The 24145-nt window shown below is 42.2% G+C and overlaps 2 protein-coding genes across 41 annotated transcripts in view; one reads left to right on the plus strand and one right to left on the minus strand.

Annotated features, from left to right (window-relative positions):
• The window catches only part of LOC110502596 (mitogen-activated protein kinase kinase kinase kinase 3), a 67893-nt gene extending 65502 nt beyond the window's left edge, over nt 1-2391 (minus strand). For all 38 annotated transcript variants that reach the window (XM_090217103.1, XM_090217101.1, XM_090217091.1 and 35 more), the window contains exon 1: nt 2061-2391. In XM_090217103.1, coding sequence (XP_090073229.1) covers nt 2061-2156 — 96 coding nt within the window. In that variant the 5' untranslated portion in view covers nt 2157-2391. The remainder of the gene's footprint in view (nt 1-2060) is intronic.
• Nucleotides 2392-13039: 10648 nt separating this feature from the next.
• Nucleotides 13040-19113, plus strand: LOC110502597 (transmembrane protein 178A). Of its 3 annotated transcripts, XM_036960424.2 has the most exons (5): nt 13040-13872; nt 15117-15230; nt 16719-16856; nt 16956-17180; nt 18725-19113. In XM_036960424.2, exons 1-5 carry the CDS (start codon nt 13362-13364, stop codon nt 18859-18861), a joined length of 1125 nt encoding a protein of 374 aa, XP_036816319.1. In that variant the 5' UTR covers nt 13040-13361; the 3' UTR covers nt 18862-19113. The 3 variants fall into 3 exon arrangements, with proteins under 3 accessions (XP_036816319.1, XP_090073237.1, XP_090073238.1); XM_090217111.1 differs by lacking the exon at nt 18725-19113 and having other exon boundaries at nt 16956-17559; XM_090217112.1 differs by lacking the exons at nt 16719-16856; nt 16956-17180; nt 18725-19113 and having other exon boundaries at nt 13243-13964; nt 15117-15201.
• The last annotated feature ends 5032 nt before the right edge of the window (nt 19114-24145 follow it).

Consider the following 24145-nt stretch of genomic DNA (forward strand, 5'->3'; position numbering starts at 1 on the left):
CTGAACTTCTGACCTCCTAAACAGAAACAGTAAGCATGGAACCAGGGCAGTAGAACATAGCAGTCCAGCATGATATTACTGCATCGATATTCAAATATATGAATTCTGTTATGGGGGGGGGGGGTTAAAAACCTAATTGATGCATGTTTTATACCATCTTATCGAATGGAATTGACAATGAGGTGACATTTTGAAAGAGAAGCACGGCTATCTGACCAACACAGCTGACAAGACAACAGTGACGCACTGTAGCCCACAACAAACACATTCTTATTGGGACGGGAGGCAGATATCACCACCCTGTCATATCTCCTGATTCTCTCCCCATTGTCCACACCTAGTACTGGTCTAAATCGGCACACCACGCAAATCATTATATCTTAACAAGTACAGTGGCGAACCACACTGAGGGTGTATGAGCAACTTCATTGCCTTATGGGAGAAGAAATGCTTGGCTCAGCATGTTTTAGTGTGTTGTGTTTTCTTGTGGATCCAAGGTAAAACATTTTAGGCTGTTACTGTACATTGCACTGGTACAATAGATACAAAAAGACAAGGAACATGCCTGAAGATAGCCAAAAGTGAGTTTGGACTTATGTCCAACAGTTCTAATGAGCAAACAACTAGAAGAAAACAATCCTGGTCCAAACAGGATGGCCACTGCAGACGGTTCTGCAAGGTCTGATTGTGAACACATCCAGCTGAGGGTCTGACCAGGCTTTCTCCTCTAAGACTGATCCTGTAAAGGAAGAGGTAAACAATGGATCGCACAGTCGCACACACGCATAGGAAGTCAGGACCACTGCATTCTAGACCATGCCTGCCGAGCTGTGCCGCGCACATTTCACATGCATTCACTATGATCAAGGGGATAACAACTCCATTCTTAAAAGCATAGCGCGGCAAATGCCATTAAGCTAAAATGTCTTCATCTGTTGGCTACATTTGATAGGGTCATAGTCTATGCTCTGTATAGTTATTGGTTACTGTAAACAAAGGCCTACATTGTAGGCCTTCTTCAAATTCCATTTAATCCAATGAACTGTCATCCAATACTCGAAATACTTTGACAAACCACTAGGGATGGGCAACTCCTGTCCTCAGGGGCCAGAGTAGTGTCACACTTTTTCTCCATCTCTAACAAACAGCTGATTAAACTGAAGATCATGACTAGTTGATTGGAGTCAGGTGTGTTAGCTGGGGCTGGGGCCAAAGCGTGACACCAATCAGGCCCCTGAGGACTGGAGTGTCCCATCCCTGCATCATGTCAACAATATTGTTAATGGGCCTACTCTGGGTGAAGAGAAGATTATACTAGGTAGACAAATAGCTAAATATTCCAGTTGTTTATTTGACTGAACCTGCATAATGAATCAGTGTTTGAAGATGTAATCTGTGATGGTTGTCCCTGCCTCCCACAATATTGTGGTTCATTTATAACAAGTAGGAGTGAATGGTTTAATCAACAAAAGGAAAGACGGTAATTGACACCATAAACAGTATTGCAAAGTCCCAAAACATAAACCGTATCATTGTGTTCATTAAATAGAATCCAATTTACTGTTTTTAGGGCTAAAATCTAATTGAACTTGAATATTCATAGCTTTCCCTTGTTGCCCGATTGAGCCTGTAGGCGCTGGGCCTTGTCTGTTGTGTGGAACCAGACTGAATCCTTCGGGGATATTCTACCGCAATATAAAAACACTAACAAAAAGGCACGCAACATTGTAACCCCCACCCCCACCCAAAGACCAAGGGTGACTACGGGCTGTGTAATTATGTTGATCAAAACAGAACGAGAGGAATGATCTGTTGGGCGCTATGGCGATATGGAATTCTGGCCAGGGAGGGTTACCTTCCACCGCTCCAAGCAAAGCTATTCACCAGCACTTGAGCGACAGGTTTTTAGTGTCAAACCCGTAGTATGCTTTCTAGTGTGTCATTAGGTAAGTTTGAATACTCTGTCGTAACAATAAATGTAACGTGCGTGTTGTTTTTACTGTAACAATGCATCAACATAGCTAAACAAGTTAGCTACTGGCTGCTATTGCTGCAGTTACCTTGTAGACATCTCCGTATGTCCCGCTTCCTATCCGCTGAATTAGCTCGAAATCCTCCTGCGGATTGCGCCTGGATAGGTCGACGCAGGAATTCATCTTTAGAACTCCAATTTATGGTTCCGAATGGTATGGTTGAACGTCACCAATACTAAAAAAATCGAAGAAAACAAACCTAAAAACATACAGCGTCAGAAAAGCACAGCCAGCCACTGAAACTTCAACATGGCTTCCAATGCTCAATGGGCATGCGCAAAAATGCAGCTCACATTCTCCATAAAAAAAAGCAGGCTGAGCGAAAGTGTCCAGCAGCTTTACATTGCCGTGGCAGTCTGGCAGATGGCTGACTGACAATAAAGACTGAATGAAATAGGCTATGGCCGGAAAATTATATGGGCCCCAAACTCCTTGGCTTTTATAAAAATGTAAGATTGGTGTAGGCTGGTGCTTGGGGCTTAATTATTTCTGAATGCATTTATGGAAGGGCTTTTGAGAGTGATTTCGACAGGAGACCTATAAGATGTCCACAAAACTGGCTAGATTTAAAAACTTACAAATAAAAAAAAAAACATTTAACCGAGCCCCCATGTTTGTGTGTTCAAAGGTCTTGTTCAACTGCATTATTAAGTCAATCACTACTACTATTACTCAATTGATCATATAAAATTCTATACATTGGTTGGTGACAAGAGGGATAGGGTTAATAGTTGAAGGGGAGATGAGCAGGAGATCATTATTGTCCTCTATAGGGGGTGTTAGTCCACGGCTGGGTACTTTCATTAGCCTCTTAATGGTGTGTGTGTGTGTGTGTGTCACATGTTTGTTACGCAAGAAGAGCTGGGCCAACTGGTGCAACCTGTCAATCTTTCGCCACTCATCAACCCCCAGTCAAGATGTTTCAAGGAGGAAGTCTCCCAAGGAAGATTGGAAGGGAAAATCAGTCAACCTTTAATGCAGGGGTGTCCGAACTCATTTTGCCCCGGAGGGCCTCCCTGAAAATGTGTTTTTCCTTGCCGTCAAAATGTGCAACAAAAAAAATAGTGGTCTATTTATCGTTTTTTTTGCATTTTTTATGCTCCCCGGCTGTCTAGTGATTATTAGTGAGCTGAAGAGTCAAGAAACTGTATGAATGTAGGTCCATTGACTGTGCACAGCAGAGGAGGCTGCTGAGTAGAGGATGGCTCATAATAATGGATGGAATGGAGTTAATGGAATGGTATTAAACACCTGGAAACCATGTGTTTGATGTGTTTGATACTATTCCATTAATTCCGTTCCAGCCATTACTATGAGCCGTCCTCCCACCGGTCGCCAGTGGTGCACAGTGATTATTAGCATGCTGGGCAGTAAAGAAACTCTATGAATATAGGTCCATTATCATTTCTATACAGATTTGATTTTAGTCATTTTAAAGTATATTGAGTTCGCTTCCCCGCAAAAAGTGTACAAAAATATACTGAGTGTACAAAACATTAAGAACACCTGCTCTTTCCATTACAGTTTGACCAGGTGAAAGCCATGATCCCTTATTGATGTCACTTGTTAAATCCACTTCAATCAGTGTAAATGAAAAAGGGAGGAGACAGGTTAAAGAAGGATTTTCAGGCCTTAAGACATGGATTGTGTATGTGTGCCATTCAGAGGGTGAATGGACAAGACAAAAGATTTATGACATTCAAATTAGAATGGTATGTTAGCGTTTGGTATGGTTACATAAGACAGGTTACTTAATGCAAAAATGGAGGGTGGATGGGCCGGCGTATAACCCAAACGTCTAGTAACCCAAAAGGTAGCGTGTTCAAATATCATTACGGACAACCCTCACCCCTAACCCAGCTAAAGTTAGCCATATAGCTAGCGTTAGCCAACTAGCTAACGTTAGCCACAACAAATTGCAATTTGTAACATATCACACAAATTATAATTCGTAACATCATATGAAATGGATGGACATCCACAAATTAATACATACCATACAAAACAAACAAATCCGAGACACTCCGTTTAGTTAATGCACAGAATAATACCAAATGCACTGTGACCAGGTTGCGGAGTATGGTAGTAGGTGCCAGGCACACCAGTTTGTGTCAAGAACTGCTGGGTTTTTCATGCTCAACAGTTTCCCATGTGTATCAAGAATGGTCCACCACCCAAAGAACATTCAGCCAACTTGACAACTGTGGGAAGCATTGGACTCAACATGAGCCAGCATTCCTGTGGAACGCTTTCGACACCTTGTAGAGTCCAGGCCCTGACGAATTGAGGTTGTTCTGAGGGCAAAAGGGGGAAGTGTGTGCAACTCAATATTAGGAAGATGTTCTTAATATTTTCTGTGTGTGTGTGTGAAGCAACTTTAGCACAGGAACTGCTCGTCGTGAGTTTCATGAAATGAGTTTCCATTGACAAAAAGCCGCTCACAAGCCTAAAATCCCCATGCTCAATGCCAAGCGTCGGCTGGAGGGGTGTAAAGCTCGCCGCCATTTGACTCTGGAGCAGTGGAAACGCGGAATGATGTATCACGCTTCACCATCTGGCAGTTCGATGGATGAATCTGGGTTTGGCAGATGCCAGGAGAACGCTACCTGCCTGAATGCATAGTGCCAACTGTAAAGTTTGGTGGTGGCTGTTTTTCCTGGTTAGGGCCAGGCCACTTAATTCCAGTGAAGGGAAATTTTAAAGCTACAATGTAAACGGTTCTGTTTCCAACTTTGTGGCAACAGTTTGAAGAAGACCCTTCCTGTTTCAGCATGACAATGCCCCCGTGCACAAAGCGAGGTCCATACAGAAATGGCATGTCGTGATCGGTGTGGAAGAACTTGACTGGCCTGCACAGAGCCCTGACCTCAGCCGCATCGAACACATTGGGGATGAATTGGAATACCGACTGCGAGCCAGTCATCAGTGCCCAACCTCACTAATGCTCTTGTGGCTGAAAGGAAGCAAGTCCCCACAGAAATGTTCCAACATCTAGTGGAAATCCTTCACAGAAGAGTGGAAGCTGTTTTGTCGCAGCAAAGAGTGGACCAACTCAATGTTCGACAAGTAGGTGTCCACATACTTTTGGTCATGTAGTGTGTATATATGTATATACACTACTCAAAAAAATAAAGGGAACACTAAAATAACACATCCTAGATCTGAATGAATGAAATATTCTTATTAAATATTTTTTTCTTTACATAGTTGAATGTGCTGACAACAAAATCACACAAAAATTATCAATGGAGATCAGATTTATCAACCCATGGAGGTCTGGATTTGGAGTCACACTCAAATTAAAGTGGAAAACCACACTACAGGCTGATCCAACTTTGATGTAATGTCCTTAAAACAAGTCAAAATGAGGCTCAGTAGTGTGTGTGGCCTCCACGTGCCTGTATGACCTCCCTACAACGCCTGGGCATGCTCCTGATGAGGTGGCGGATGGTCTCCTGAGGGATCTCCTCCCAGACCTGGACTAAAGCATCCGCCAACTCCTGGACAGTCTGTGGTGCAACAGACAACAGTTGGTGGATGGAGCGAGACATGATGTCCCAGATGTGCTCAATTGGATTCAGGTCTGGGGAACGGGCAGGCCAGTCCATAGCATCAATGCCTTCCTCTTGCAGGAACTGCTGACACACTCCAGCCACATAAGGTCTAGCATTGTCTGGCATTAGGAGGAACCCAGGGCCAACCGCACCAGCATATGGTCTCACAAGGGGTCTGAGGATCTCATCTCGGTACCTAATGGCAGTCAGGCTACCTCTGGTGAGCACATGGAGGGCTGTGCGGCCCCCCAAAGAAATGCCACCCCACACCATGACTGACCCAGCGCCAAACCGGTCATGCTGGAGGATGTTGCAGGCAGCAGAACGTTCTCCATGGCGTCTCCAGACTGTCACGTCTGTCACATGTGCTCAGTGTGAACCTGCTTTCATCTGTGAAGAGCACAGGGTGCCAGTGGCGAATTTGCCAATCTTGGTGTTCTCTGGCAAATGCCAAACGTCCTGCACGGTGTTGGGCTGTAAGCACAACCCCCACCTGTGGACGTCGGGCCCTCATACCACCCTCATGGAGTCTGTTTCTGACCGTTTGAGCAGACACATGCACATTTGTGGCCTGCTGGAGGTCATTTTGCAGGGCTCTGGCAGTGCTCCCCCTGCTCCTCCTTGCACAAGGGCGGAGGTAGCGGTCCTGCTGCTGGGTTGTTGCCCTCCTACGGCCTCCTACACGTCTCCTGATGTACTGGCCTGTCTCCTGGTAGCGCCTCCATGCTCTGGACACTACGCTGACAGACACAGCAAACCTTCTTGCCACAGCTCGCATTGATGTGCCATCCTGGATGAGCTGCACTACCTGAGCCACTTGTGTGGGTTGTAGACTCATGCTCATGCTACCACTAGAGTGAAAGCACTGCCAGCATTCAAAAGTGATCAAAACATCCACCAGGAAGCATAGGAACTGAGAAGTGGTCTGTGGTCACCACCTGCAGAACCACTCCTTTATTGGGGGTGTCTTGCTAATTGCCTATAATTTCCACCTGTCTATTCCATTTGCACAACAGCATGTGAAATTTATTGTCAATCAGTGTTGCTTCCTAAGTGGACAGTTTGATTTCACAGAAGTGTGATTGACTTGGAGTTACATTGTGTTGTTTAAGTGTTCCCTTTATTTTTTGGAGCAGTGTGTGTGTGTGTATATATATATATATATATATATATATATATATATATATATATATATATATATATATACATACATACAAACACAGTGAATGACCTGCAGAGAGCTGGGACCAAAGAAACAAAGCCTACCATCAGCAAGGGCATTGAAGATGAAACGTGGCTGGGTCTTTCAGCATGACAATGATCCCAAACACACCGCCCAGGCAATGAAGGAGTGGCTTCGTAAGAAGCATTTCAAAGTCCTGGAATGGCCTAGCCAGTCTCCAGATCTCAACCCCATAGAAAATATTTGGAGGGAGTTGAAAGTCCGTGTTGCCCAGCAACAGCCCCAAAACATCACTGCTTTAGAGGAGATCTGCATGGAGGAATGGGCCAAAATACCAACAACTGTGTGTGAAAACCTTGTGAAGACTTACAGAAAACCTTTGACCTCTGTCATTGCCAACAAAGGGTATATAACAAAGTATTGAGAAACTTTTGTTATTGACAATACTTTTTTTCCACCATAATTTGCAAATAAATTCATTAAAAATCCTACAATGTGATTTTCTGGATTTTTTTTCTCATTTTGTCTGTCATAGTTGAAGCGTACCTATGATGAAAATTACAGGCCTTTCTCATATTTTTAAGTGGGAGAACTTGCACAATTGGTGGCTGACTAAATACTTTTTTGCCCCACTTTAGTCAGGTGTATGATTAAACAATTATACCAAACAGGTGCTAATGATCATCAATTCAACATGTAGGTTGAAACACAATCATTGACTGAGGAACTGGGATTACATGAAGAGAGAGAAGCATCCGAGGCTGCCTAAATCCACAGAAGATCTGTGGATAGTTCTCCAGGATGTTTGGGCCAACCTTCCTGCCGAGTTCCTTCAAAAACTGTGTGCAAGTGTACCTAGAAGAATTGATGCTGTTTTGAAGGCAAACCTTGGTCACACCAAATATTGATTTGATGTAGATTTTTCTTCTGTTCACTCACTTTGCATTTTGTTAATTGATCAATTTAAACTATATAACATCTCTATTTTTGAAAGCATTCTTACTTCACAGCATTTTTTCACACCTGCCTAAAACTTTTTCAGAGTACTGTGTGTGTGTATACAGTTGAAGTTTACATACACCTTAGCCAAATACATTTAAACTCAGTTTTTCACAATTCCTGACATTTAATCCTAGTAAAAATGCACTGTCTTAGGATCACCACTTTATTTTAAGAATGTGAAATGTCAGAATAATAGTAGAGATATTTATTTATTTATTTCATCACATTCCCAGTGGGTCAGAAGTTTACATACACTAAATTAGTATTTGGTAGCGTTGCCTTTAAATTGATTAACTTGGGTCAAATGTTTCGGGTAGCCTTCCACAAGCTTCCCACAATATGTTGGGTGAATTTTGGCCCATTCCTCCTGACAGAGCTGGTGTAACTGAGTCAGATTTGTAGGTCTCTTTGCTCACACACACTTTTTCAGTTCTGCCCACACATTTTCTATAGGATTGAGGTCAGAGCTTTGTGATGGCCACTCCAATTCCTTGACTTTGTTGTCCTTAAGCCATTCTTCCTTGCTGAGCGGCCATTCAGGTTATGTCGACATAGGACTCGATTTACTGTGGATATAGATACTTTTGTACCTGTTTCCTCCAGCATCTTCACAAGGTCCTTTGCTGTTGTTCTGGGATTGATTTGCACTTTTCTCACCAAAGTACACTCATCTCTAGGAGACAGAACGCTTTGTTTTTCCTGAGCAGTATGATGGCTACGTGGTCAGATGCAGTCTATACTTGCGTACTATTGTTTGTACAGATGGATGTGGTACCTTCAGGCATTTGCTCCCAATAATGAACCAGACTTGTGGAGGTCTTTTTTTTTGGGGGGGCTGATTTCTTTTGATTTTCCCATGATGTCAAGCAAAGAGGCAGGGAGTTTGAAGATATGCCTTGAAATACATCCACAGGTACACCTCCAATTGACTCTGATGATGGCAATTAGCCTATCAGAAGCGTCTAAAGCCATGACATAATTTTCTGGAATGTTCCAAGCTGTTTAAAGGCACAGTCAACTTAGTGTATGTAAACTTCTGACCCACTGGAATTGTGATACAGTGAAATAATCTGTCTGTAAACAATTGTTGGAAAAATGACTTGTGTCATGCACAAAGTAGATGTCCTAACCAACTTGGCAAAACTATAGTTTGTTAACAGGAAATTTGTTGGAGTGGTTGAAAAACAAGTTTTAATGACTCCAACCTAAGTGTATGTAAACTTCTTCAACTGTATATATAGTTCCCGTCAAAAGTTTGGACACACCTCCTCATTCAAGGGTTTTTCTTTATTTTTACTATTTTCCACATTGTAGAATAGTAGTGAAGACATCACAACTAAGAAATAAAATATCTAGAATCATGTAGCAACCAAAAAAGTGTTAAACAAATCAAAATATATTTTAGATTCTTCAGAGTAGCCACCCTTTGCCTTGATGGCAGCTTTGCACACTTGGCATTCTCTCAAACAGCTTCATGGGGATATTTTCCCAACAGTGTTGAAGGAGTTCCTACATATGCTGAGCACTTGCTGGCTGCTTTTCCTTCATTTTGCGGTCCAATTCATCCCAAACCATCTCAATTGGGTTGAGGTCGGGTGATTGTGGAGCCCAGGTCATCTGATGCAGCACTCCATCACTCTCCTTCTTGATCAAATAGCCCTTACACAGCCTGGAGGTGTGTTGGGTCATTGTCCTGTTGAAAAACAAATTATAGTCCCACTAAGCTCAAACCAGATGGGATGGCGTATTGCTGCAGAATGCTGTAGTAGCCATGCTGGTTAAGTGTGCCTTGAATTCTAAATAAATCACAGACCATCACACCTCCTCCTCCATGCTTCATGGTGGGAAACACACATGCGGAGATTATCTTTTTCACCGACTCTGCATCTCACAAAGATATGGTGGTTGGAACCAAAAATCTCAATTTTGGACTCATCAGACCAAAGGACAGATTTGCGCTGGTCTAATGTTCATTGCTCGTGTTTTTGGCTAAAGCTAGTCTCTTCTTCTTCTTAGTGTCATTTAGTAGTGGTTTCTTTGCAGCAATTTGACCATGAAGGCCTGATTCACGCAGTCTCCTCTGAACAGTCTTGAACTCTGTGAAGCATTTATTTGGGTTGCAATGAGGTGCAGTTAACTTTAATGAACTTGTCCTCTGCAGCAGAGGTAACTGGGTTCCTGTGGCGGTCCTCATGAATGCCAGTTTCATCATAGTGCTTGGTGGTTTTTGCGACTGCACTTGAAGAAATGTTCAAGCTCTTGATATTTTTGGGGCGGCAGGGTAGCTAGCGTTGGACTAGTAACCGGAAGGTTGTGAGTTCAAACCCCCGAGCTGACAAGGTACAAATCTGTCGTTCTGCCCCTGAACAGGCAGTGTTCCCACGCCGTCATTGAAAATAAGAATTTGTTCTTAACTGACTTGCCTGGTTAAATAAAGGTAAAATAAAAAAATAAAAATTTTCCAGATTGACTGACCTTCATGTCTTAAAGTCATGATGGAGTGTCATTTCGCTTTGCTTATTTGAGCTGTTGTTGCCATAACATGGACTTTGTCTTTTACCAAATAGGGCTATCTTCTGTATACCACCCCTACCTTGTCACAACACAACTGATTGGCTCAAACGCATTAAGAAATAAAGAAATTCCACAAATTAACTTTTGTAACGGTTGTCATTGGTGGAAGAAGGAGAGGACCAAGGTGCAGCGTGGTACATGTTCATGATCTTTTAATTACACTAGAACAAAACGGAACAAACAAAACAGTCCTGTCTGGTACATAGACAGAAAACTACTACCCACAACTCAAGGGCGAAACCAGGCTGCCTAAGTATGGTTCTCAATCAGAGACAACGATTGACAGCTGCCTCTGATTGGGAACCATACCAGGCCAAACACATAGAAATACAAACATAGAACAAAACATAGAATGCCCACCCCAACTCACGCCCTGACCAACCTAAAATAGAGACATAAAAAAGGAACTAAGGTCAGGACTTGACAACTTTTAACAAGGCACACCTGTTAATTGAAATGCATTCCAGTTGACTACCTCATGAAGCTGGTTGAGAGAATGCCAAGAGTGTGCAAAACAGTCATCAAGGCAAAGGGTGGCTAATATAAAATATATTTTTATATGTTTAACACTTTTTTGTTACTACATGATTCCATAAGTGTTATTTCATAGTTATAATGTCTTCACTATTATTCTACAATGTAGAAAATAGTTTAAAAAAAAAAAACCTGGAATGAGTAGGTGTGTCCAAACTTTTGACTGGTACTACAAATATATTAATTTTACTCAAACCACCCGTGGGCTGGATTGGAACCCCTCGCGGGCCGGATGTTTGACTCCTGTGCTCTAATGGGTTTTATAATCTAATTTGTCTACTTTTTGTCTGGATGTTGTTGACTAGTATCTTGGAGCCCAAGTCTGATAAGCATGGCATATAATTCTCCTGGGCTTGTCAACCACATTCCAACTACTACTTCATGAGTAATCCCTACTGACTATTACACCAATTATCTCCTCTCTCTATTTTACATCCATACAATTAACCTTTTCATGTCTCATTCACAGCGTAGAGCCTACATAGATAACGACCATATAATATTACCAATACTGACCCTCAATAAGTTCTTATACTTATGAAGTACTGTAAATATGGAGGTCAGACAGCCATGTTGATACACCGAAGTTAGACCACACAGACATGTTCTCTATCTAGCCAACGTATTATGACTGTTGTCTGAATCTGAACATAGTCTTGTGATGAAGTGCTATGTAAGAATTATGACAAACCAAGTCGATGTCCACGGGTACAATTGGAACATAGACTACTGTGGCTATTGTGTTACAAGTATTTAAAGAACACCCTTTGTACTCAATTTCACCCCGTGGTGGTGCGACAGAGTACTCCGTATGCACTCTTGAGTTGGGTGGAGGAATACCCTTGTGTAGGACTGTCACTGAAGCTGCTTGCCAACACACTCCATAGTTGCTTTTACAATTTTGTAATTAGAGTACATTATCTTTTAATTATGCAACTCTACAAATGCAAGGAAAGCTTTCATTTTACTTGTCTGCCTGTCTCAATCAACACAACAACAGGGAAGAGTAAATATCCTCAAATGTTATACCTAATAGCTGGAGTAGTTTATTTCTCCTGAATACTCTGGGCAGGAATCCAGCCTTTTATTTAATGGATGGTTGTTCAACATAGCAGGGAAAGGATAAACTGTGCACCTATGTTAGTGCACGCACACAAACTGGGCGAGAGAGAGAGAGAGAAAAGAAAAAGATGGAGGGGTAACAAGGTGAAAGTCAAGCTGAGGGTAAATGTTGATTAAAGAGAGCTCAGAAAGAAAGATGTATTGAAGTTCCACTCCCTAATGATGTAGGCTACATAGACTTGCTCTGACTTTACAGAGGGCCGGTTGATACACTGGGCCCTGCTGAGTGCTTATCACCAACTCCCATTGAATGAGAAACCAAATATATATGTGTTATAATAAATCTTCATAAGCACTTCCTCTGTGCTCCATGTCTAGAGATGTCCATGTCCCCATATCGCTCAATGCCCTGCCTGCTGATGCAGCGGACTGGAAAGGAGCTGTCTCTGCACAATGCCATTTTGCAGTATCATTGATCTGACAATTCTAGAAAATCATGTTTATCAGTAAATAGCCTACCCTTCTATTTTAATGCACTATGATGAAGTGTTGTTCTGTGCTTCAACTATGAAATATCTGAAGGCTTGATGAAAACAAGTTATGATAGTGACCCCCCCAAAATTACATTGTTGCTATTAAAGTGGCAATCTGCAGCTCATGCAATTACAAAGTGATACCCGACCCTGTTTTGGTAAACAGCTGAGGGTTGGGGCTGTAGAAATTGTACCATTCTCAAATTCATACATATCTATATGGATGCACGTGCTTAACTTTGAGAAGAAAATGATCGTTTTAAACATGATTTGAAGCTGTTTGTTTAGAATTGTTTAAAAACAACGGAGTAGCTTAAAAATAAGCGTATATTTTGTGTTCTGATGGGGTACACACATTTTGTAAGCTGATGAGGTAGTTATATTCTTCAAGAATCAATGGGTAGCCTAAATTTAATTTATTTAAAAAGTTTTAAAAACGTATGTAGCCTACAATCGCAGATTGACCCTTTTTAAATAGGCTGTAATAACAATAATCATCATCAGTAGTATTATTGTTATAAATATCATAATTCTCATGCCACAGGGACTTCTATTGGTAATGACACAAGCAGCTGCACTGACAGGAGAGCATGACAGCTTTGACATTTTCATCGCGCACTCTGTGCACCGCGCCTCTTTTTCTTATTAACGCAAGCCTAGAAATCAGAAGCGCACAAGACTCGCCCGCGCACAGGATTACATATATACGCACACACACCTCTTCATCCCATGTTTATAGGATATACCGAAGTAAGGGAATCGACACAGTGGGAGAACAGGAACACTGGTAGGTTATTCTTGTGGCGGAACACGGGTAGGTTATTCTTGTGCCTGCACCCAGCCGGAGATGCCAGGACCTTACAGCCTTTTCGGCATCATGTAGAACATGATGAAGCCCTGCAAGCCCGTGTTGATAAGGAGGAGTGAAGTGGACGGAGTGACGGATACTTCCCTGACCGAATCTTCAAATGTTAATGCCGGCAAGATGGAGAAACAGACCTTGGTGACGGCTATCAGTTTGTCCATGAGCCTGGCATCTCTGGCACTTCTCATCGCCGCTATCATGACCGACCACTGGTACGAGACGGACACCACACAGCACAGGCAGAACTGCGACCAGTTCGGGCCGGACGCCAACGACCAGAAGAACCGGCGGATGCCCATCTATCACCTGCCCCTGATGGACAGCAGCAATCCTCGGAGGAACCAGGCGCTGCTCCGGGCGATCCACGTCGGGAGTAGAGAGGAGGAGCTCCTGGAAAACTGGAGGTCCATTTTGGGAATGGGAATTTTAGAAACGGAATGCGGGAGGCCTCTATTCTCCACTTACTCTGGACTTTGGAGGAAATGTTATTATCTAGGAAAGGACAGGGACATCGACAACCTCATTGCCAAGGGTAAGAGATGTTGTGGGGAATTTGACCCGGGGTCCAGTGCGGTGCAGTGAAACCGCATCCCTTGGAGATATAGGCCTAAACATCTGGCAATGGTAGGCCTATATGTAAATGCTTAAAAAGTTACATTCCGTCATATGCACTGCTGTTTAATGGTCTTTCAATTAATTAGATAATACATACACTGACCCTTGAATAATAAACTCATGAGCTTAGTACAACTGACTTAACCCATCATAACTCAAGATGTAAAGTTGTTTTTGTTGTTATTTCAGTGTGTGCAAACAACAGATGTAGCTTCAAAACATGTTTTAAACTATCATGTTGTCCTCGGGGAGATGTGTCGGTCTAGCCTATCTGTAAACCATGGGCGTGCAAAGTTCTGTCTATAACAAATCTATTCATTCGGATGACTTCCATGGCCTATGTACATAGATAGGCAGGTTGCATGCGCGCTTGCGTGTGTCTATCATACAGACCTCAAAAGAAGCTCTGGTCTGATCAGTTTTAGACTGCATCGGACAGAAAATCAACGTTAACTTTGACCTGACACGAAAGGTATTTCCACCATGCGAGCCCAGTGTGCACTTCACACTCCAGGCAACGAGGGAGCGTTGCGTGTTAAATATCAACTATTATATTCCTATGATCCATATAATTTGCATGAGGATGGAAAGTGCATCAATATACGTGATTAATTCCGTATGTACTAAATCCATAGACACGCTAAAATCAAAAGCTCGGATTCTCAAGTCAAAATGTTGTTGTCCAATTAATATAGCAAGTGAAAACGAAAATGTTATTTGGACAACGTTTTGTAATATTGGTAGAGCTATAGTATTTGTGGAAGGGGAGCAGGTCAGATCCCTGCCATAGTTAGTCTTCTTTGCTGCCTCTGAGAGAGGGGACAATATTACATCACTTAAACAATGAAACCCCTTTTTGTTACCCATCAGAGATATAGGCGGAATTTCCCCATGGTCGACTTCCGTAGTATCTTCTCACAGCCATGTGTAGAGGCTTTCATAGTGCTGAGGAATATGTTTATCATCTGCAATCTTGTGGGAAAATACACATTTACAGCCTCGAAAACCTTATTATGAAGTATGTTCATGAAACAGGGGAGTCCACTTTATAAATGAATACTTAATTAACAGCCACAGCTTTTCTCAAGACAAGTCTCCTTGAGAAACACTTGCCATTTTCTGCTACTCGTTATGTTCACAAAAGTTCTTGTCTCTATGCAGGTATAGCCCAGCGATGCATCACCATCAAGTACCATTTCTCCCAGCCCATCCGGCTCCGCAACATCCCGCTCAACCTGACCCGCACCATTCAGCAGGATGAGTGGCACCTCTTACGTATACACATTTTCTCATTATGAAAGATATTCCCCAATGAGTCTTTCATTAAATGAATAATCCAAACACCTATTACTCTCCTACTACCTTCCATTCAAAAAGGAGGGCATATGTTAATTTACATGAATTACATTTAGCAATTTACCAAAGTTACCATAATCTTCAGTATTTTTGGTAACATCTATGGCAATCGATCATAACTTTAGTCATTTATACTTTAATACCCCCAAAGAGCTGTCAAAGGACACCAGAAACAAAATTGTAGACCTGCACCAGGCTGGGAAGACTGAATCTGCAATAGGTAAGCAGCTTGGTTTGAAGAAATCAACTGTGGGAGCAATTATTAGGAAATGGAAGACATACAAGACCACTGATAATCTCCCTCGATCTGGGGCTCCACGCAAGATCTCACCCCGTGGGGTCAAAATGATCACAAGAACGGTGAGCAAAAATCCCAGAACCACACAGGGGGACCTAGTGAATGACCTGCAGAGAGCTGGGACCAAATTAACAAAGCCTACCATCAGTAACACACTACGCCGCCAGGGACTCAAATCCTGCAGTGCCAGACGTGTCCCCCTGCTTAAGCCAGTACATGTCCAGGCCCGTCTGAAGTTTGCTAGAGAGCATTTGGATGATCCAGAAGAAGATTGGGAGAATGTCATATGGTCAGATGAAACCAAAGTATAACTTTTTGGTAAAAACTCAACTCGTTGTGTTTGGAGGACAAAGAATGCTGAGTTGCATCCAAAGAACACCATACCTACTATGAAGCATGGGGGTGGAAACATCATGCTTTGGGGCTGTTTTTCTGCAAAGGGACCAGGACAACTGATCCGTGTAAAGGAAAGAATGAATGGGGCCATGTATCGTGAGATTTTGAGTGAAAACCTCCTTCCATCAGCAAGGGCATTGAAGATGAAACGTGGCTGGGTCTTTCAGCATAACAATGATCCCAAACAACGAAGGAGTGGCTTCGTAAGAAGCATTTTAAGGTCCTGGAGTGGCCTAGCCAGTCTCCAGATCTCAACCCTATAGAAAATCTTTGGAGGGAGTTGAAAGTCCGTGTTGCCCAGCAACAGCCCCAAAGCATCACTGCTCTAGAGGAGATCTGCATGGAGGAATGGGCCAAAATACCAGCAACAGTGTGTGAAAACCTTGTGAAGACTTACAGAAAACGTTTGATCTCTGTCATTGCCAACAAAGGGTATATAACAAAGTATTGAGATAAACTTTTGTTATTGACCAAATACTTATTTTCCACCATAATTTGCACACAAATTCATAAAAAATCCTACAATGTGATTTTATGGATTTTTCTTTTCATATATTTTACCTGTGATAATCTCAAGTACCCAAATAGGGCCACTAGATTTGAAAGTTTCTAGTAATATACCCTCCCTTTGCAACCCTAGTGGTTACAGAGAGGGAAACAGTGTCTCTTGCATAAGTGCTCACCCGCTTCTCCCCTCCTCTTCCTTGAATCAGATCTGCGGCGGATCACAGCTGGGTTTCTGGGTATGGCAGCAGCCGTTCTGTTGTGTGGCTGCATCGTGGCGTCTGTCAGCTTCGCCTGGGAGAAGAGTCTCACTCAGCACGTCTCTGGGCTGCTCTTTCTCATGGCAGGTACAGTTTACCACACCTACTGCTACCGTTTTCTTAAATAAACACAGATTCTCTCACACACACTCTCCTCCTCTCCTTGGGGTCCCTCTTCCTTCTCAGGGATCTTCTGCACCATCTCCCTGTGTACCTACGCGGCCAACGTGTCCTATGACCTGGCCAGGGTCCCTCCCTTCATCTACGGGCTACCCGCTGACGTGGAGCATGGCTACAGCTGGTCCAGCTTCTGTGCCTGGCTCAGTCTGGGACTGACAGTGGCGTCTGGATGCCTGTGCACCACTTTCCCCATCCTCAGCCATAGCAACAGCAAAGCCCAGCAGGGCAAGGGTAAGGCTGCCCCCAATGACTGTGTTTGACACACACCTTACTGCGTTTGATAAACATTTTGATGTGTTTTACACCCCCCCCCCCCCCCCCCCCCCCACACACACACACACACCAAGCCTCAGCAAGGGCCTACAGGCAGTCTAAGATGTCTGTGTCTACTGTGTTTACTGAGTCTGACAGAAACCTCAACCCATTTCACACCTCTTACTGCATCTTTCACATCAACTCTGAGCTGCAGCAAGGGCCTGCAAACCAACACCCCCAGACACCTGGCTGACTAACCCATAAACAGCTGCAGCAGGCGCCTGGGACAATGCTGACTCCTGCATTTTCAGTCTGAAAACACTGCTGCGTCAACCATGCTTCCACTAGACCCTGCATCTAAATCCATGGAGCAAAACGTCCTGGAATTATGGAACCATAATATATACAGGGAGCTCCAAAAGTATTGGGACAGTGACAGATGTTTTGGTTATGTCTCTGTACTCCAGCACTTTGGATTTAAAATGCAACAATGACTATGAGGTTAAAGTGCAGACTGTAAGCTTTAATTTGAGGGTATTTTCATCCACATTGGGTTAACAGTTTAGAAATTACAGCACTTTTTGTACATTGCCCCCCCCTCCCAATTTTAGGGGACCAAAGGTATTGGGACAAATATAAGTGTGTATTCAAGTAGGAAAAGGTTAAGTATTTGGTCCCATTTTTATAGCACGCAATGGCTACATCAAGCTAGTGACTTCACAACATTTGTCGGATGCATTCGCTGTTTGTTTTGGTTGTGTTTCAGATTATTTTGTGCCCAATAGAAATGAATGGTAAATAATGTATCGTGTCCTTATGGGGTGACTTTATTGTAAATAAGAAGAGAACATGTTTCTAAACACTTCTAAATTCATGTGAATGCTACCATGATTACTGATAATCCTGAATGAATCCTGAATATTGATGAGTGAGAAAGTTAGACACACATATCATACCACCAAGACATGCTAACCTTTCACCATTACAATAAGAGGGGAGGTGGTATGATGTGTGCGTATCGTTTCAAATCCAAAGTGCTGGAGTACAGAACCAAAACAAAACATCTGTCACTGTCCCAATACTTTTGGAGCTCACTGTACATGCCATTTAGCAGACGCTTTTATCCAAACTACCTAAACCTTAACTACACCCATGCGTCCATGCTTTTTCTATGGTCTTTATGTGATTATGTTTGTGATTCAGCCTACTGCTACCTTTGCACATATGTTTTATGTATGCTCAGAATTCTGTGTAAATGTAAGTAATTGTAAAACAACTGGGGGGGGGGACAAAAACTGGGGGGGGACAGACAAAAACAGTTATTTGAAAGAAAAGTAACTATAGAAAATAATATAAAATTCTAGAAAGATGTGGCCCAAAACTGACATGGACATGTACTCTGACTATAATGGGTATATCAGAATATACCTAGAATAGCAGAGGCCTTATCAGATCTCTAACCAAAACTGTAAGGAAACCCATCTGTGGATATTCATTAGTTCTCTTATCATTGGAAACAGACCAAACCCCTGTGCATATGTGCCGAAACCCAAGTCAAGACTTCCCCTCGTCAATGGATATTAACCTGATCGCAGTGGAGACAGACCAAACCTCGGTGGATATGCACCTAAATCGAAGTCCACATCTCCCTCATTAATGGATATTAACCCCGATCCTAGTGGACCCTAATCTGAGTGTATTTACCTTCGATTACAGAATACATCCACTGAAACTATCAATGAACATTTGCCATAACCCCAGACAGTGGATATTTGTTGGATGTGCGTCATGCATTCTGATTGGTAAATAGAGTTGGAGAAGAGAAACTGAGGAACTCTTGAAAGATGCATTATTTCCTTCAAACCATTTGCAAAGTCAATGAAATCATAAATAAAAAGTATTACCAAAACTGGGTTTGACATACTATGACTTTTATGCATTTAGCTTCATATCGTGGTAACTAGTAGAGTAGAAGTTGGTAAAATTCTAACCATGCCAAAAGGATGCAATGATTTTCTGTGTTGTACAAGTAGTCTGTGTGAGTGTCTCTTGAATCCAGTGTATCCATCTCCTAAAAATTCACACTCAGGATCCACAAAGCAGGTGTTGAGTATGTGTTAGCAGCAGTCTGTATCTTGACATACTTGTGGATGAGGGCGTCTATAGCTCCCAGGCTCACTCTTTGGGAGCCTTAAGGCTTCCGTAAGGGGAAAAAGCTTGGGGTGAGTGAGGGGTCCACATCAGTTCCTAACCCCACCCCAGTATCCTCTCCCTAAATGTGTGAGGGTACCGGTCAGGGGGTCATGATTTTCTTTTCAGCAGGCAGGAAGAGCTGGGGACTAAGCAGCAGAACCAGGGTCCCACCCACATGGAGAACACAAGCGCCCACACATGCATTTTGTTGATTTTAATCAATCAATAAGCAATTCCTCTCAACTTTTGCTGTATCCTGAATGTTTATTTGAGCCCTTCTGGAATTGGGATAAGTGATAACTAACTGTATTAACACTAGAACCGCCTGGCCTTTCAGCATATAAGTACCCAGTAGAGAACGTTGCCGGGCGTCCTCTTTAGCATATACAGTGCCTTGCGAAAGTATTCGGCCCCCTTGAACTTTGCGACCTTTTGCCACATTTCAGGCTTCAAACATAAAGATATAAAACTGTATTTTTTGTGAAGAATCAACAACAAGTGGGACACAATCATGAAGTGGAACGACATTTATTGGATATTTCAAACTTTTTTAACAAATCAAAAACTGAAAAATTGGGCGTGCAAAATTATTCAGCCCCCTTAAGTTAATACTTTGTAGCACCACCTTTTGCTGCGATTACAGCTGTAAGTCGCTTGGGGTATGTCTCTATCAGTTTTGCACATCGAGAGACTGAACATTTTTCCTATTCCTCCTTGCAAAACAGCTCGAGCTCAGTGAGGTTGGATGGAGAGCATTTGTGAACAGCAGTTTTCAGTTCTTTCCACAGATTCTCGATTGGATTCAGGTCTGGACTTTGACTTGGCCATTCTAACACCTGGATATGTTTATTTTTGAACCATTCCATTGTAGATTTTGCTTTATGTTTTGTATCATTGTCTTGTTGGAAGACAAATCTCCGTCCCAGTCTCAGGTCTTTTGCAGACTCCATCAGGTTCTTCCAGAATGGTCCTGTATTTGGCTCCATCCATCTTCCCATCAATTTTAACCATCTTCCCTGTCCCTGCTGAAGAAAAGCAGGCCCAAACCATGATGCTGCCACCACCATGTTTGACAGTGGGTATGGTGTGTTCAGGGTGATGAGCTGTGTTGCTTTTACGCCAAACATAACGTTTTGCATTGTTGCCAAAAAGTTCAATTTTGGTTTCATCTGACCAGAGCACCTTCTTCCACATGTTTGGTGTGTCTCCCAGGTGGCTTGTGGCAAACTTTAAACGACACTTTTTATGGATATCTTTAAGAAATGGCTTTCTTCTTGCCACTCTTCCATAAAGGCCAGATTTGTGCAATATACGACTGATTGTTGTCCTATGGACAGAGTCTCCCACCTCAGCTGTAGATGTCTGCAGTTCATCCAGAGTGATCATGGGCCTCTTGGCTGCATCTCTGATCAGTCTTCTCCTTGTATGAGCTGAAAGTTTAGAGGGACGGCCAGGTCTTGGTAGATTTGCAGTGGTCTGATACTCCTTCCATTTCAATATTATCGCTTGCACAGTGCTCCTTGGGATGTTTAAAGCTTGGGAAATCTTTTTGTATCCAAATCCGGCTTTAAACTTCTTCACAACAGTATCTCGGACCTGCCTGGTGTGTTCCTTGTTCTTCATGATGCTCTCTGCGCTTTTAACGGACCTCTGAGACTATCACAGTTCAGGTGCATTTATACGGAGACTTGATTACACACAGGTGGATTGTATTTATCATCATTAGTCATTTAGGTCAACATTGGATCATTCAGAGATCCTCACTGAATTTCTGGAGAGAGTTTGCTGCACTGAAAGTAAAGGGGCTGAATAATTTTGCACGCCCAATTTTTCAGTTTTTGATTTGTTAAAAAAGTTTGAAATATCCAATAAATGTCGTTCCACTTCATGATTGTGTCCCACTTGTTGTTGATTCTTCACAAAAAAATACAGTTTTATATATTTATGTTTGAAGCCTGAAATGTGGCAAAAGGTCGCAAAGTTCAAGGGGTCCGAATACTTTCGCAAGGCACTGTACATATCAACCTGCAAGGCACGCAAACATGCTTGATAATAAATGCTTGAAAAATAGTGCATAAACTATTGTAAATGATTAATTGCAGGAATAAATATTAAATGGACACGAACCACAACAAAATTGCTATTTGTTAGATTGATTATGTTTTGTATAATTCATAGAAAAAAACGTATATACCCCTATAGCCTATTTTAGTTTCCCTTACAATAAAAACATTACAGTGTAATCGATTTGATCAGCGTTATTTGCAGAATCGATTAGTAGAGTAGAGTTAAGTAATAGTAGTTCATAAAGTTCAGTTACAGCTTCTTTTGACAAAGTATAAATGAAAAAGATGATAATAATAATAATAATAACAAACAGCCAGGTGCACAGGTGAAATTATTTGCTGTATTCCTAAACGAAAGCATCAATGGATGAACAATTGTAAAGGATTAATTGCATAACTAAATATTTGTGGAAATATATGCATGACAAGATATAAAAACAGTCATTTGTTGATTGTGCCCTTATACTCGTGCCTTTACGCATTAATCATTCGCGTCTTCTCTTTATGCTTCGGGTCCACAGTCAAAAATTATGGCAAATGAGCAGTGTCAAATACAAACATTTAGGAAAAGTCAGAGGAGGAGGACATAGCTTTTTTTTTTGTCAATTTTTTTACATTTACAAAATCAAAAGTCAGTGGCCATTGGCGGTTCTAGTGTTAAAGACTTATGTAGCCAGGTGGTAAAAGCACATAGCTGTATTAGTTTATTTCCACTAGATGGCACTGTCCCTTTAAGAGATCAGTAAATAATGCGTGCAAGGTATTCTTGGATATCGCATGTAGAGTGAGAGGCTTGTTAGTAGCAGCCAAGCCGCCTGAGAATGTTTGGGGTCCATCGTGGCTTCTCGTGAAATGTATGGGTAAATATTACTCTTAATGCAGCTTTGTACAGTTATACATATTAAGCATCCTTTGCAATGTACAACAGTTCACTTTGTAATATTTAGTTAGGATGATTAAATTAGACTTGATGTTTGCAGATTGTAATCGGATGTTGGTGGTTAGCTACTGCTAGTTGCATTAAGTTACTCTCGAAAACACGTTGTTGAGTTTTACAAGATATCTGAAGTGTGAGCTACATTTCAAAATGAAAGTTTAGTCATGGTCATTTTCAGTTTTGAGGGAAAATATTATCATTGCTGTGATAATGACATTAAATGGGGTTTATCATTTTTCAAATTCTAGAGGGGAGAACATGACCCGTCCCACGTGTGCACATTTGTCGTGGCCCGTGGACAGTATTGTACGTATTTATTTGTTAAAAAGACAAGATCTATTCTTGACAAGGTTATTGTGAACTGTTGTGGTTTTTGTTTTGTTTTCTTATTTTACAGAACCGTTTCTTATGCACTTTGTCTTGATACATTTTGTTTAGTGATTGGATTCCCTAATACCAAAGTAGGTCCAGAGATTTTGACTCATTGTACTTTTGTTTCTAGCACTTCAAGCTTATTCAGTAAGCAGGTTAGAAAAAAACAGTAAAGCAATTCCTTATTATTGTAGTCTATATACACTTTATTAAAATAACTTTCCAAGTATAATCTATTCAAAGATACAGTAGGATGAAAATGAGGAGGAATTAACGCAGAATAATTGACTGCATGGGAGTAAACAAATATCATAATGCATACAGTAAATGAGGAAAACAACGGCTAAAACATTTGATCTCATCTCCATACTTCAGAATGAACCACAATTATATAAAGTCATACATACAGTGCATTCGTAAAATCCTCTCACTGTCAACTGCGTTTACTATCAGCAAATTTAACATGTGTAAATATTTGTATGAACATAAGATTCAACAAATGAGACATAAACTGAACAAGTTCCACAGATATGTGACTAACAGAAATGGAATAATGTGTCCCTGAACAAAGGGGGGGTCCAAATCAAAAGTAACAGTCAGTACCAGCTACATTAATTACTGCAGTGCATCTCCTCCTAATGGACTGCACCAGATTTGCCAGTCCTTGCTGTGAGAGTTACCCCACTCTTCCACCAAGGCACCTGCACGTTCCCAGACATTTTTGGGGGAATAACCCTAGCCCTCACCCTCCGATCCAACAGGTCCTAGATGTGCTAAATGGGATTGAGATCCGGGCTCTTCGCTGGCCATGGCAGAACACTGACATTCCTGTCTTGTAGGAAATCATGCACAGAACGAGCAGTATGGCTGGTGGCATTGTCATGCTGGAGGGTCATGTCAGGATGAGCCTGCAGGAAGGGTACCACATGAGGGAGGAGGATGTCTTCCCTGTAACGCATAGTGTTGAGATGACCTGCAATGACAAGCTCCGTCAGATGATGCTGTGACACACCGCCCCAGACCATGACGGACCCTCCACCTCCAAATCGATCCCGCTCCAGAGTACAGGTCTCGGTGTAACGCTCATTCCTTCGACGATAAACGCAAATCCGACCATCACCCCTGGTGAGACAAAACCGCGACTCGTCAGAGCACTTTTTGCAAGTCCTGCCTGGTCCAGCGATGGTGGGTTTGTGCCCATAGGCGACGTTGTTGCCGGTGATGTCTGCCTTACAACAGGCCTACAAGCCCTAAGTCCAGCCTCTCTCAGCCTATTGCGGACAGTCTGAGCACGGATGGAGGGATTGTGCGTTCCTGGTGTAACTCGGGCAGTTGTTGTTGCCATCCTGTACCTGTCCCGCAGGTGTGATGTG

Source organism: Oncorhynchus mykiss, chromosome 23 (assembly GCF_057628025.1).
Source record: "Oncorhynchus mykiss isolate SJ-2025 chromosome 23, ASM5762802v1, whole genome shotgun sequence".
Classification (NCBI taxonomy): Eukaryota; Metazoa; Chordata; class Actinopteri; order Salmoniformes; family Salmonidae; genus Oncorhynchus; species Oncorhynchus mykiss.